Genomic DNA, 12205 nt, shown 5'->3' with positions numbered 1-12205 from the left:
GTTTCTCCTCTGGCTTAGCAGCTTGGAGCGAGCAAGGGCTGGGGATGGGAACTGCTTTTTGGTTTTGGAGCAAGGCTTTGGGGCAGAGGCGTGCCCATTAAGGTAAGATATTGGGAGTATCTGTCTTTTATTGCCTGCCATACCCTCTGTCCCCATGCTTTGGGGGCACCTGCTGCTTCTCTGCTACCTCCAAGACAGGTCCAAAAGCTGGAGATGCTCCCCAGATGTCCTGTCTTGCCATGGTTGCATCTCCAGCAAGGGACAAGTTGGACATTGTCCTCTGGGAAGCAAAGGACACGTTGCTGCAGGTCTGGGGATCCCAGGTGACATCCCAAGCCTGGATGTGCAAGGCGGCACCGTTACATCTTTTCTCAGGTGTCCATCACAACCATAGCGCGGATCTCCGCAGCAGTGACTCTCCTTCTGCAAATCCATCTCGCCCTTGAGTATGTGAATCTCATCCTTTGCTACTGAAAATTGGCACCTTATTTCTAGCCAGAATGCCTCATTTCCCGTATTATCCCTGGGTGTCCTGGCCACGGGCTGTCCCTGGCAGCAGCCGGGAGCCATCTGCGCGGTGCCCTGCCGTCGGGGGGCTGCGCTCGGGAATGTGGAGGCACCGTCACCATATGGGCCCCGGGGTAAATTGGATCTTCCTTGTCCCTCTCAGGGGACTGGAGGTCCCCAGAGGCCACAGTGCATCCCAGGAGTAAACGTAAGGAACTGCTGGGATGAGGCAGTATCTGGTGAATGGTTTTCTTATTGAAATGCAGCTTTTTCCCTGTGGATCAACTTTGGGAGGTTCAGCTGGAGAACAGGAGCTGAGGGGAGACCTTCTGATCTCTGAACTGCCTGAAAGGAGCTTGGAGCCAGGGGGGTCGGGCTCTGCTCCCCAGGAACAAGCGCCAGGAGCAGAGGAAACGGCCTCAAGTTGCGCCAGGGGAGGTTGAGGTTGGATCTTGGAACAATTTCTTCCCCAAAGGGCTGTGGGGCATTGGAACAGGCTGCCCAGGGCAGTGCTGGAGTCACCATCCCTTGAGGGTTGGACAGACGGGCATGAGGTTCTCAGGACATGGGGCAGTGCCAGGGGTGGCTTAACGGTTGGACTTCATGGTCTTGAGAGTCTTTTCCAACCAACATGATTCTGTCATTCTATGATTGCCCAGGAAGCAGAGACCAGAGCGGTCAAACTTGCAGCCAAGGCTGCTCAGGGTCAGGCTTGTAAAACTGGAGGAAACCTGTGGAATACCCAGAGCAGGGTCTGTGCCCAAGCGTGGGGATAGAGGGGGGAACAGAAGGATGGAGAGAGGCCCTGGGGTTCTGTGGGGCTGTCCAGAGGGATGTGAGGAGCTCCTGGCACACGCGGGGCTCAGCTGGGTGTCCCCAATGCAGACAAACCCCATCCGGACACTGTGGTAGGGCAGAAACGCCTTGGGAGGTGACATCTCAGCCCACGGCACAAGCACATGGCGGAGGTGACTCTGCGACCTGCCACAGGTGAAGATTTCCATTTCTAGGCTCTGCATTGCAACGGCAGTTCCCACTGTTCAACCAGGGCGCTTCAGCGTTCTCTTTGTCTTGTGTGCAGGAAAAATCTCAATTTTCTCAGCCGCTAATTGCCACGTCTCCCGTGAGGGTAAAGTGCAAAGCGGGCTCCGTGGGTTGATGGAGATGTTGAGGATGTTCTTGCTTTGCCATCCACAAGCTGTCCCATGGCTCAGTGGGTCAGGACTGACCTTCCATGGGGCAAACACCTGGGATCGGTGGCTGGGACGTGGCTCCATGTGCGGGATGAGCTTGCTGGAAACGTACGGGTAGGAGTAATCGCGTTTAACGCAGCATCACAAGGAAAAGGTGCAAAAAGAAAGCGCTGCAAGGAAAAACCAACAGCAAAAGGGCATCGCCCTCCATCTCCCTCCCGAGTCTGGCTGGGCAGGGGTCAGCAGGGGACACCGGGACCCGTCCCTGGCTGGTTCCGTGGAGGAGAAACCATCCTTGTGTCGGTGAGCTGCTGGTGTGGGCTCTGCTGCTGCTCTTTTGAGGCCGGCTTGGGCGGCTGATGAGGATTTTCCAGGAGGAGAAAAGATCAAACTGACGTTTTTATGGGATGATCAATCTCCGCGAGCTTGTTGCCTCCGAGGTGCGTGTTCAGCCCTCTTTGCCAGCTGCCTGCTGGGGCGATGATCTTGCTGACAGAGCCGTGGAGGTTTTTGTGCTTTCTCTTGTCAGGGCTGAGATGAGAGCGAAGCTGTTCAGAGAAAAACCACCAGCCTGTCCCTGTCTCGGTGCGCGGGCGGGTTTGTGCGGGGGTCAGTTCGGGGTGTGCTTCTCTCCCCGGTGGAACAGGGAAAACCGGGGTGTTCCGTGGGTGCCGTGCTTGGCACCGCGGACCGAGCATCCTCTGGGCACTCACACCCAGCGAATAATCAGCTCAAGGGCAAAAATAACCCCTTCACTCCTCATTAGCTGCTTCATATGTGGGCAGCATCGCTGCAAAGCGGCCTCTCCAAGCGGGCAACGCGTGCTTGTGCTGATTTCCATCCCGAAGAGCAGGGGAAGCATCGTTTTGAGGTGGGGGGGGGGGATAGTAGAGCAAGCACGTTTTCACTGGCAACAAACCTGCTTCCAGCAAGTCTGTGCCTGGCAGCCCCGTGGGACTAAAAATACCCAGCAAAGGGCTGGAGCAGCGCAGTGGCTGTTTTCGCAGCTCACCAGCTGTCTCCTCGCATCCTCACTCCTCTACCCAATGATTATCCCATCAGATAAGGCCCTCTAAACCCAGGCGCTAGCATTTATGTAGTTTTACCAGATAACAGTTGAAAGGTTGGGATTCGTGGGCAGCGTTTTGCTGCTAATTGCGAGCAGGCTCAAGCTCCCCTGACACCCAGCCCTAAAGGGCTGCTTTGGTCTGTCCTGGCTGCTGCGGAGGTCAGCGGCAAAGTGTGCGATGCGTTGGGTCCATCTGCACGCTGGCGTCCCCACGGTCCTTAAAAGTGACCAGTTGCTCGTGCAGATCTACCTTAGGAACGCTGGGATTTGCTACACGGGGATGGTGTCTTGTGTATGAACCACCAGCTGGGCTGCCGGGGGAAGGGGTGCCTGGCAATGGGTGATTTGCTGTTGCTTTTGCAGAATGGAGAAAATCCCAGGGTTTGAGGAGGTACGAAAAGGAGGAGATGCTCACGTCGAGGGGAGGTGAACTGAGGCAGGAGCTTCCTGCATGTGTGTGTGTGTCCCCATATGTGCGTGTGTCCCCGCACCCGTGCATGTCCCTATTCCTGTGCACGTCCTCTGCTGGGGGACAGGCTGAGGGAGTTGGGGTGTTCAGCTGGAGAAGAGAAGCTCCGGGGAGACCTTATTGCGGCCTTTCTGTACTTAAAAGGGGCCCATAAGAAAGCTGGGGACAGACTTTTGAGCAGGGGCTGTTGCAACAGGACAAGGGGTGATGGTTTTAAAGTAGAGGAGGGAGATTCAGGCTGGACATGAGGAAGAAATTGTTGCCCTGAGGGTGGTGAGAGCCTGGCCCAGGTTGGCCAGAGAGGTGGTGGATGAACCATCCCTGGAGACATCCCAGGCCAGGCTGGACGGGGCTCTGAGCACCCTGAGCTGGTGCAGATGTCCCTGCTCATGGCAGGGGGGGCACTGGGGGAGCTGGGAAGGTCCCTCCAACCCAAACCATTCTGTGATTCTTTGAGTCACTCAGCGTTGCCTTGTCCCGAGCACAGTTTTATGCTGTATCATGTCTTTGCTGAGCGTGCTCAGGAGGGCAGAACACAGATGCTTTGGGGAACTGTGAGGTGGGATGAGTCTGTCCTGGACCAGCATCAGTGCTGTGCAAAGTCCTTGTGACCCTTTTGTCACCGTCCCCAGGCTGTGCTCATCACCCCCATCCTCCCTTCCCAAGCACAGCAGATAGAACAGGATACAACTGTGCCCAGGAGCAGGTTGCAGTGAAGCGAAGGAGCACATGGGTTTACCCAAACCACCCATGCATGGGCTGAACCATGGGAGAAGCAAAAAGAGAATGAGCCTTTGGGTGATGCTTGGGGTAAATCTCTGCCTCCTCCTGCCCTGTGTGGGTCCAGCCCCTCGGGTTATCCCCACAGGGACCCGTGTCTGCAGAATCTCCTTGTGGTAAACGGTAAGTGGGTCTCTCCTTTGCAGCTGGGATAAATTTCCATCCCATTATTGCTCCCATCAGATTTATGTCTTGGCCATTCCCTGCAGCATCTCCCCTCCCTGAGTGCCTGCAGGGCTCTTCCCTCCGTGCCTTGATTGATATCTCTTAATTCACCTGCTAATTAATTTAATTGCTCAGTTTGGGACATGGGGACGTGGCTGATTGAACCGCTCATGCCGTGCTCTTGGGGCCATCTGGTTTTCCGTGGCAGGGATGTGGTTTCTCCACGCTCATCCCACAAGCAGAGGCAGAGCAGCAAGATGAGGTGTAAAAGTTGCCTCTTTTGGGTTTTGCACCTAAATTAATAGGGATAAATCTGATTTTTGCTCTTTTTGGCCGTGCTCGTGTGTGGGTACCACTGGGGCTGCTAATGAGGGGAAAGAGGGCTGGAAAATGTTTTACCTGCTTAATTATTGGAATAGGGTTCATGTCCAACAGCCCAAGGGGGCTGGAGTGGTCCCTCCCTCTGTGCTTGTTCCTCTACCAGCCTCCTTTGTACAGGGATGCTGTGGGGACACAAGTCACAGTTATCCTGTCATCAGTGTCACATAGCCAGGAAGGAGCATGAACAAGCCTCAAAGGTTCAGGACAGTGTTATGTGCCTGTAACAGGTTTTATCCTACTTGAGGAATGCGACTTCAGTCTATAAAGGAGGAGGAGGTGGGACAGGCACCTGTGGGACACCCTGTCCCGTGTCCCCAGCGTGCAGGAACCGGCTTTCAGCGTAATGCACTGGGTGCACATTGAGGGGCTGGTGCTTTTTCCAGAGCTTTTCTATTTTTAGAGGGCTTTTTGTGTCAAACTTCCCGTCAGCTGATGAGCCAATGTCATCCAAAGAGCGGAGGTCCAGTTTCCCCGGCCCCGGCACCATGTGTCTGCACATCTGGGTGTGCACAAAGGCAACTCCTTACGCACACTGCTTGGAACGGGAGCAGCGCCCGCTGTGCCGCCGAGCTGCGCGAGACACCAGCTTTTGTTCCAGCCCAAGGGGCCAGAACGGGCTGATCCGGCCCATGGCGGGTCCTTTTGTCCGTGTGTGTATGGTGGTTTGAAAGGAGGGTGATATTCAGACTTACAGTGGTTCAGCTGGAGAACAGGAGCTGAGGGGAGACCTTCTGATCTCTGAACTGCCTGAAAGGAGCTTGGAGCCAGGGGGGGTCGGGCTCTGCTCCCCAGGAACAAGCGCCAGGAGCAGAGGAAACGGCCTCAAGTTGCGCCAGGGGAGGTTGAGGTTGGATGTGGGGAACAATTTCTTCCCCAAAGGGCTGTGGGGCATTGGAACAGGCTGCCCAGGGCAGTGCTGGAGTCACCAGCCCTGGAGGGCTGGACAGACGGACATGAGGTTCTCAGGACATGGGGCAGTGCCAGGGGTGGGGGAACGGGTGGATTCGTTCATCTTGAGGGTCTCTTCCAGCCAGAATGATTCTATGATTCTATCTGTTGTAAAGACTAAAAACTTGCTAAGTTAAGTGGAACTATCCCATAACCAGCATTAGACCAGTGGCCCTTGCACTGAGCTTATCCCCTTGCAGACAAACCTGGCAAAGGTGGCACTATGGGGTGGGCTGGTCCCCAGGGCAGCTGTGGTGACGGTGGCACACTGAGCCTCCCTGCTGGGGACCCTCGTCTGGCCGCAGTGGGCTGAAGCTCCCTTGAACATCTGTGTCACCAAAAAGCCCTGTCTGGCATCTTACTTGTGTCTGGGATGGGGACATCGCAGCCTCTGACACCGGTGGGTTTGGGCTGTGGAAGTGGAGCTGAGGCTGCAGGTACCAGCATCACCCCCGGGTTCAAATCCCTGGCTCCACCTGTGCTTTAATCCAGCCTAAATCTAAGCTGCTGCCCAAATTGGCAACTCCGCTGCTGCCTCCATCCCCCGTGTAGAGATTTGACTGACACTGAGTGGCCGGTCCCACCACATCTGTCCCTGTTGGGGTGCCAGGGAAAGTGGGGGTGAACATTAATCTGATCATTCAACTCAATTGTTGCTGTAACTTCATGCCATGTTTGGGCCAAGCTCAGGTTTGAGCCTGGTTTTCTGCAAAGGGAGAGTTTCTGTGGCTGGGGGACACTTGGGCCATGGAGTCCCTCGGCAATCGGGTGCTCCGCAGAGGGGACAGGATTTTGGGACGGGATCTCGGCCCCAGATTTGTGAATGCCAAAGGCTATTTAAGGATTTGGGGGTCCCAGGGATGCTGTTCCCTGCAGCTCCATACCACACGGGATGCAGTGGGGTGCCACAACCTGACACAGCCCATTCGTGGGTGCTGAGCCCACATGTTGCAGCCCTCTAGGTTTTGGTGGGGGGCAAAGGGTGCTGGGCAGGTGCCCTGGGCATTTTGGGGGCAGCAGGAGGGATCTGATCTCTGTCCCCTGTCCTGTAGGTCACTGCCGTGTGTTTGGAGAGCTGTGATGCCAAACGGAGACACGTTCCTGCACCTGCAGTGACCATCTCATCCAGCCGTGGGGACAGCGGCCCGTCGTCACCGGGACCCTCCTCAGCATGTCCCACCAGCCCAAATATGCCCCGGACCCTCTCTGTGCTGCTGCCAGCTTGGCCACCCCACTGGGACGAGTCCTCAAGGGTGGCTTTGTCCCCCTCTGAACACCCCGTGGCTCACTGATGCTGCAGCCCCTCCAAAAGGCGTCAGAGAGGTGACACAAGGGACCCTGGCAGTGACAAGCAGTCGAGTGGAGGGATTTAAGACGACGAGGGCCTTGTCATCGCTAAGGACGTCCCTCCATCCTCACCGGAGTGATGCCAGCTTCTGCTTAGCACCCAAGAGGAAGGGATGGGGGATCCCCCCCACCTTCACCACCCTATTGTCCCCTCCCATGCTGGCTCCCCTGACCCACGGGAGCCCGTAGCGATGTGATAGGGGCCTCGCGGCTCAAGAGCACCCACCGCCCGCCCCACCGGGCACCTTCAGGACCCTTGCCCACCTGTCGCGCCCCACCATGATGTGCGAGGTGATGCCCACCATCAGCGAGGGGGACCCTCTGGGTCCCCCGCAGGGCTCCGAGGCGGACGCCGACTTCGAGCAGCTGATGGTGAACATGCTGGATGAGAGGGACAAGCTGCTGGACACCCTGCGGGAGACCCGCGAGACGCTCTCTGTCACCCAGAGCCGCTTGCAGGAGACCCTCCGGGAGCGCGACCAGCTCCAGAGACAGCTCAACTCGGCCCTCCCGCAGGTAAGGACCTGACCCCGGGGTGAGCAGGAGCCTCCGCTGAGGGACACGAGGGCCATCGGCCGCTTGGATGTCATTTTTAGCTCACACCTTTGGGAAGGTCCACCTGATGTGACAGTGGTGATGTTGCTGGGTGTGTTGTCCCTCGTTCCAATACTAAAACCTGTGTGTATTCCCAGGCCAAGCCACAAGCAGCTCAGACATCTCCCCTTCTCCTCTGTACCCTACTGGTCTGTGAGTCGATGGGGGCAGGTGTGGGACTGCAGTCCCTTCTGTTACACAGGGGAATGTGTATGGAGAAGGGGCAAAACCTCCAGAGGACACACCAGGTCTGATCTAAACCTTCCCTGGCACAACTTGAGGTTGTTCCCTCTCTTAGGAATTCCCGCTCTGCTCTCACAGGTGACAGCAGCTCAGGAGGAGGACAGCCTGTGTCCCCATCCACAGAGCTGGACTTGTCCTGGTTCTGCCCGGTCTCCCAAAAGCAAAACACCCGGCAATGCTTCCCCATGGCATCTGGGGTCCCTGTGGATGAGCTGTGCCCTGTCCTGCTGGGTGCAGCAGGGCCACCGCCACCTCCCGCATCCCCTCTGCTCCGGAGGGAGCAAGCCAGGTCACCCTGAGCGCACACCACCCGCCCCGCCGCAGCGCCTCGGATTAAGGCACCGCGTGGATTTAGTCTCCGCTGCCGCTCCAATAAAGGGACCGCGGTGCCTCGGCGCGGGCGGCGTGCGGCCGGAGCAAACTGGGTCAGCGCAGAGGGACTCAGTGGCAGTGCTGGCACCCACCAGGCTGCTGGCTGCCCCGCGCCAGCCGGGGGTGTCCCCAGCCCCCTGTCCTGCAGCCAGGGATGTGATCGGGGGGTGACAGATGGGAGCTCCCGCTGCCCCCCGCCGCCCTGCCTGTCCCCGCATGGGCAGGGGGGCTCAGCACACGGGCACAGTGTTCCCCGCTGCCCATCGTGCCGCTCGCCCTCGGGGGAGATGAGGGCTCGGCATGAACCTGGGGAGCAAACCCAAAGCTGTTCACCTGCCCAATGGGACTAATCCCAGCATGTGCATGTACCAGGTAAGCAGGACGCGGTGGGTCCCTTTCCCGGGGGGTTGTGCAGGGGCTTTCCATGGGCCTGTGCCATCCTTGTCCTCCTCTGTGAGCCCTTGTGCCCAAGAGATTATTGTAACATCTCGGACCCTGTTGGGACGGGATTTGAAGTAGATTGCTGGGAGGAGGGGATTGCTTGAAGCTGGTGAAGGAGCACAAGTGTGATGGAGCGGCTGAGGGAGCTGGGGGGTTCAGCTGGAGAACAGGAGCTGAGGGGAGACCTTCTGATCTCTGAACTGCCTGAAAGGAGCTTGGAGCCAGGGGGGGTCGGGCTCTGCTCCCCAGGAACAAGCGCCAGGAGCAGAGGAAACGGCCTCAAGTTGCACCAGGGGAGGTTGAGGTTGGATGTGGGGAACAATTTCTTCCCCAAAGGGCTGTGGGGCATTGGAACAGGCTGCCCAGGGCAGTGCTGGAGTCACCATCCCTGGAGGGCTGGACAGACGGACATGAGGTTCTCAGGACATGGGGCAGTGCCAGGGGTGGGGGAATGGTTGGACTCCATGATCTTGAGGGTCTCTTCCAACCAAAATGATTCTGTGAGTCTAAGAAACCTCCTTTTGGGGGCAGGGTTGGGCACCCAGGAGGCTGACAGCCCTTCGCTGGTGTCACCAAGCCCTGGTTGTGTGGTGGCTGTGCTGCCTGGGGATGTCGGGTGGGTGCTGGCCGGGGGATGTGACACTGTGTCCTCCCAGGGCACAGCAGCAGCTGGATGTGTCTGTGTCGGCACAGGATCTGCATTGTCGGCAGAGCCATCGTTGGGGCGGGCAGGGGATGTATGTGTGGGGCAAACCCCGGCATGGGGCGGGCAGGGATGCTCCATGATGCTCCTGCATGTAGCTCCTGTCCCCCCTTGCTCGTGCAGGGTTTGGCTGCCACATGGCCAAGCCACCCCGCTCCAATCCATGGGGACATCCCTCAACCCCCAAAAGGCAGAACTCCAGGGCGATTTCCCGGGGAAACTAAGCTGCCTTAATGCGTCTTACATGATTTATTTATTCATGTGGGAATGCTCAACGCGACTTAATCGGGCTGAAAGCTCTCGGCTCCAATCCCTCTGCCTGTGCAGGGGGTGTGCGGCTGAGGACCAAGTCCTGGCCAGGACTGGGGGGCTCTCAGCAGCCCCCTGGGGCTCCCAGCTCAACCCCTGCTCTCCTGGGTGTAGGTACCACCTGGGAATGTGACATGCAGGACTCCAGGTGTGTCCAGATGTGTTCCAAGAGCATGGGGTGGCACTTAGTGAGATGGCACTTGTCCCTGCTCTGCCAAGACTTGGGGGTTTGGCAGGAGTCCCTGTCCCTATTTGTGTCAGGAGAACAGGCTCCGAAATCTCACAGGAGCTGCTGTGCTTGGGACTGTTGATGGCCACGAAAAACTCATGCGATTCTTCCTTCCAGGCCCCGCTCTGCTGAGCCTTTGCTGCCTCTTGGGGCTGCCAAAGGAGCTGAGAAGTGGACTTTTTGGGGTGGGCAGACACTCTAAGACTCCCCAAGCTCCCTGGACATCCCTCAGCAGCTGGGGAGGGTCCTGGCATGAAACAGTTACCCCAAATCCCTCCCATTTAGCTTCAAATTATGTCTAGAGTTAGCACTTGCAAAAAGCAACATGGAAATAGGAACTGCAGAGGCTGCAAGCTGAGGGAAAACACTCGCTGGGTGAGACCTTTAAAGTGTCTCAAGGTTTTGGGGAAGGACGGAGGGATCTGGTGGTTCAGCACTGGAGCTGGTCACCCTCCCACAAGACCAGGGTGCTGAGATGTTGGATTCCTACTCGCTCAGCTGCACAATGCTCCTCTCCAAACAATCATGGGTGGAAATACACATCGTGACCACAGGTTGAGAAGGGAGGACACCAATTCCACACGGAAGATCCTTGCAGAGTCACAGAGCTGTTGCAGAGCGGTCCAGGACATGTCACCGCGCTGCCCAGCGCCGGCGGTGGGTGATGGTCGAAGCACTGGGTTTACCCAGCAGGATTTAATCTTTGTAATCCCATGCTACACGCTGCTGGGGTTGTGTTTATCCCTTCAATTGTGACTTAGGGCTTTCTCGTCGTTCCATACCGCTCCTGGGATGAGGAGAAACCACAGTGATGGGTCTGCAGGCTCCCAGCGCAGACAGACAGACGGGGCTCCATCCCTTATGTGCCGAGTCAGCAGTGCTGCTTTCCCATCGCGGGCATCCTTCCCACATCACCCTCCGGCACACGCCTGGCCCGTCAGGACCAATCACTCCAATTAGGGGCTTTAAAATGCCATTAATCCCGCAGCTGGAGCTGGTTCGTTCCTGAGGCTCGGGCGCATTGGAGCAGCGACCGCACTCCTGCCACAAATGGGGGAATTTTGCTTGTTTTGGTGCAATCTTGCTGCATTGCTGTGGATGGCACGGGGAAAGGCAGAATCATAGAATCACAGGACGGTTTGTGTTGAAGGCACCTTCCCAGCTCCCCCAGTGCCCCCCTGCCATGAGCAGGGACATCTTCACCAGCTCAGGGTGCTCAGAGCCCCGTCCAGCCTGGCCTGGGATGTCTCCAGGGATGGTTCATCCACCACCTCTCTGGCCAACCTGGGCCAGGCTCTCACCACCCTCAAGCAGAAGACGGTTCTGGGCAGAGAATTTTTGCATTTCAGCTTTTTCATGCTGTGAATCTCCTCCCCCTGAGCTTCCTAAACCTTTCCTTGCCTTCTGTCTCCATGTAGCTGGTTTCTAACCTCCCTCCAGCTCTTCCCCATTGATGCAGCCGAGGGGAAGACCCAGAACCCCACGCGTGCCTGGCACTGACCAAATATCCCAGCCCTGAGCCACAACACCCTGTTTCAATACCTCATGCGGTGTTCTGGGTCTCCCTCCCTGCTCCGATGGTGCAGAGAGCATCTGTCCCCTTGCTCCCTCCTGCCCTGGAACTTGGGACTGAGCCCAGCCGGTCGCGCTTTGGGTGGTTTGGTTTTAATCTAAATGAGCCATTTCCCAGGCTGCTGGGCTCCCCAGCAGGGCTCCCAGGGCTATGTCTCATCATCCGTGCTTTGAGTGAAGATCAGGCACCTCTCCTTCACTTTCTAATCCATTTATAGGTGTCCCTGCTTATGTTCAGAGCTTATTGGAGCCGGGGACAGGCAGCTGCATCTCCTGGGAAACTCTTGGCAGAGGAAAATCACCCAGATTCTCTTTATTACCCTCTCTCTGGGACTTATGGCAATGGCATAATGATGGAGTGGTGTGAAAGCTGTGTTCCACAGTGTGACACTGCAGCCAGCAGCTGGGGACAGCTTGTCCTCATGTCCCCAAACTCACCTGGTGCTGCCGGTGGCCCAGAAGCCGGGTGGCAGTGCTGGGGCAGATGTCTGGCACAACCGGGGCTGCTGGAAGGAGCTACAGGTGGGTGCTGGAGTGATTTATGCCTAATTTTTATTCCCAAGGCATCAAAATCAGGATTTCAAGTGCCCCCAGCCCTGTGTGCTCAGCTAACCCTCACTGCTGCCCCGTCTCGCCACAACGGTGTTGAGAGTCAGTCTCTGCTCCCCAGGAACAAGCGCCAGGAGCAGAGGAAACGGCCTCAAGTTGCGCCAGGGGAGGTTGAGGTTGGATCTGGGAACAATTTCTTCCCCAAAGGGCTGTGGGGCATTGGAACAGGCTGCCCAGGGCAGTGCTGGAGTCACCATCCCTGGAGGGTTGGACAGACGGACATGAGGTTCTCAGGGACGTGGAGTAGTGCCAGGGGTGGGGGAACGGTTGGACT

The 12205-nt window shown here is 57.4% G+C and overlaps 1 protein-coding gene across 1 annotated transcript in view; it reads left to right on the top strand.

The window, feature by feature from the left end:
* Positions 1-7138: 7138 nt before the first annotated feature.
* The window catches only part of PPFIA4 (PTPRF interacting protein alpha 4), a gene marked incomplete at its 5' end in the record, with an annotated part of 34217 nt that continues 29150 nt past the window's right edge, over positions 7139-12205 (top strand). Inside the window, one exon of the mRNA XM_082069384.1 lies at positions 7139-7375. Coding sequence (XP_081925510.1) covers positions 7139-7375 — 237 coding nt within the window. The remainder of the gene's footprint in view (positions 7376-12205) is intronic.

Source organism: Streptopelia decaocto, assembly GCF_964273445.1.
Source record: "Streptopelia decaocto genome assembly, chromosome: 19".
Classification (NCBI taxonomy): Eukaryota; Metazoa; Chordata; class Aves; order Columbiformes; family Columbidae; genus Streptopelia; species Streptopelia decaocto.
The sequence above is the reverse complement of the archived record's forward strand: the minus strand, read 5'-3'. Positions and strand labels throughout refer to the sequence as shown.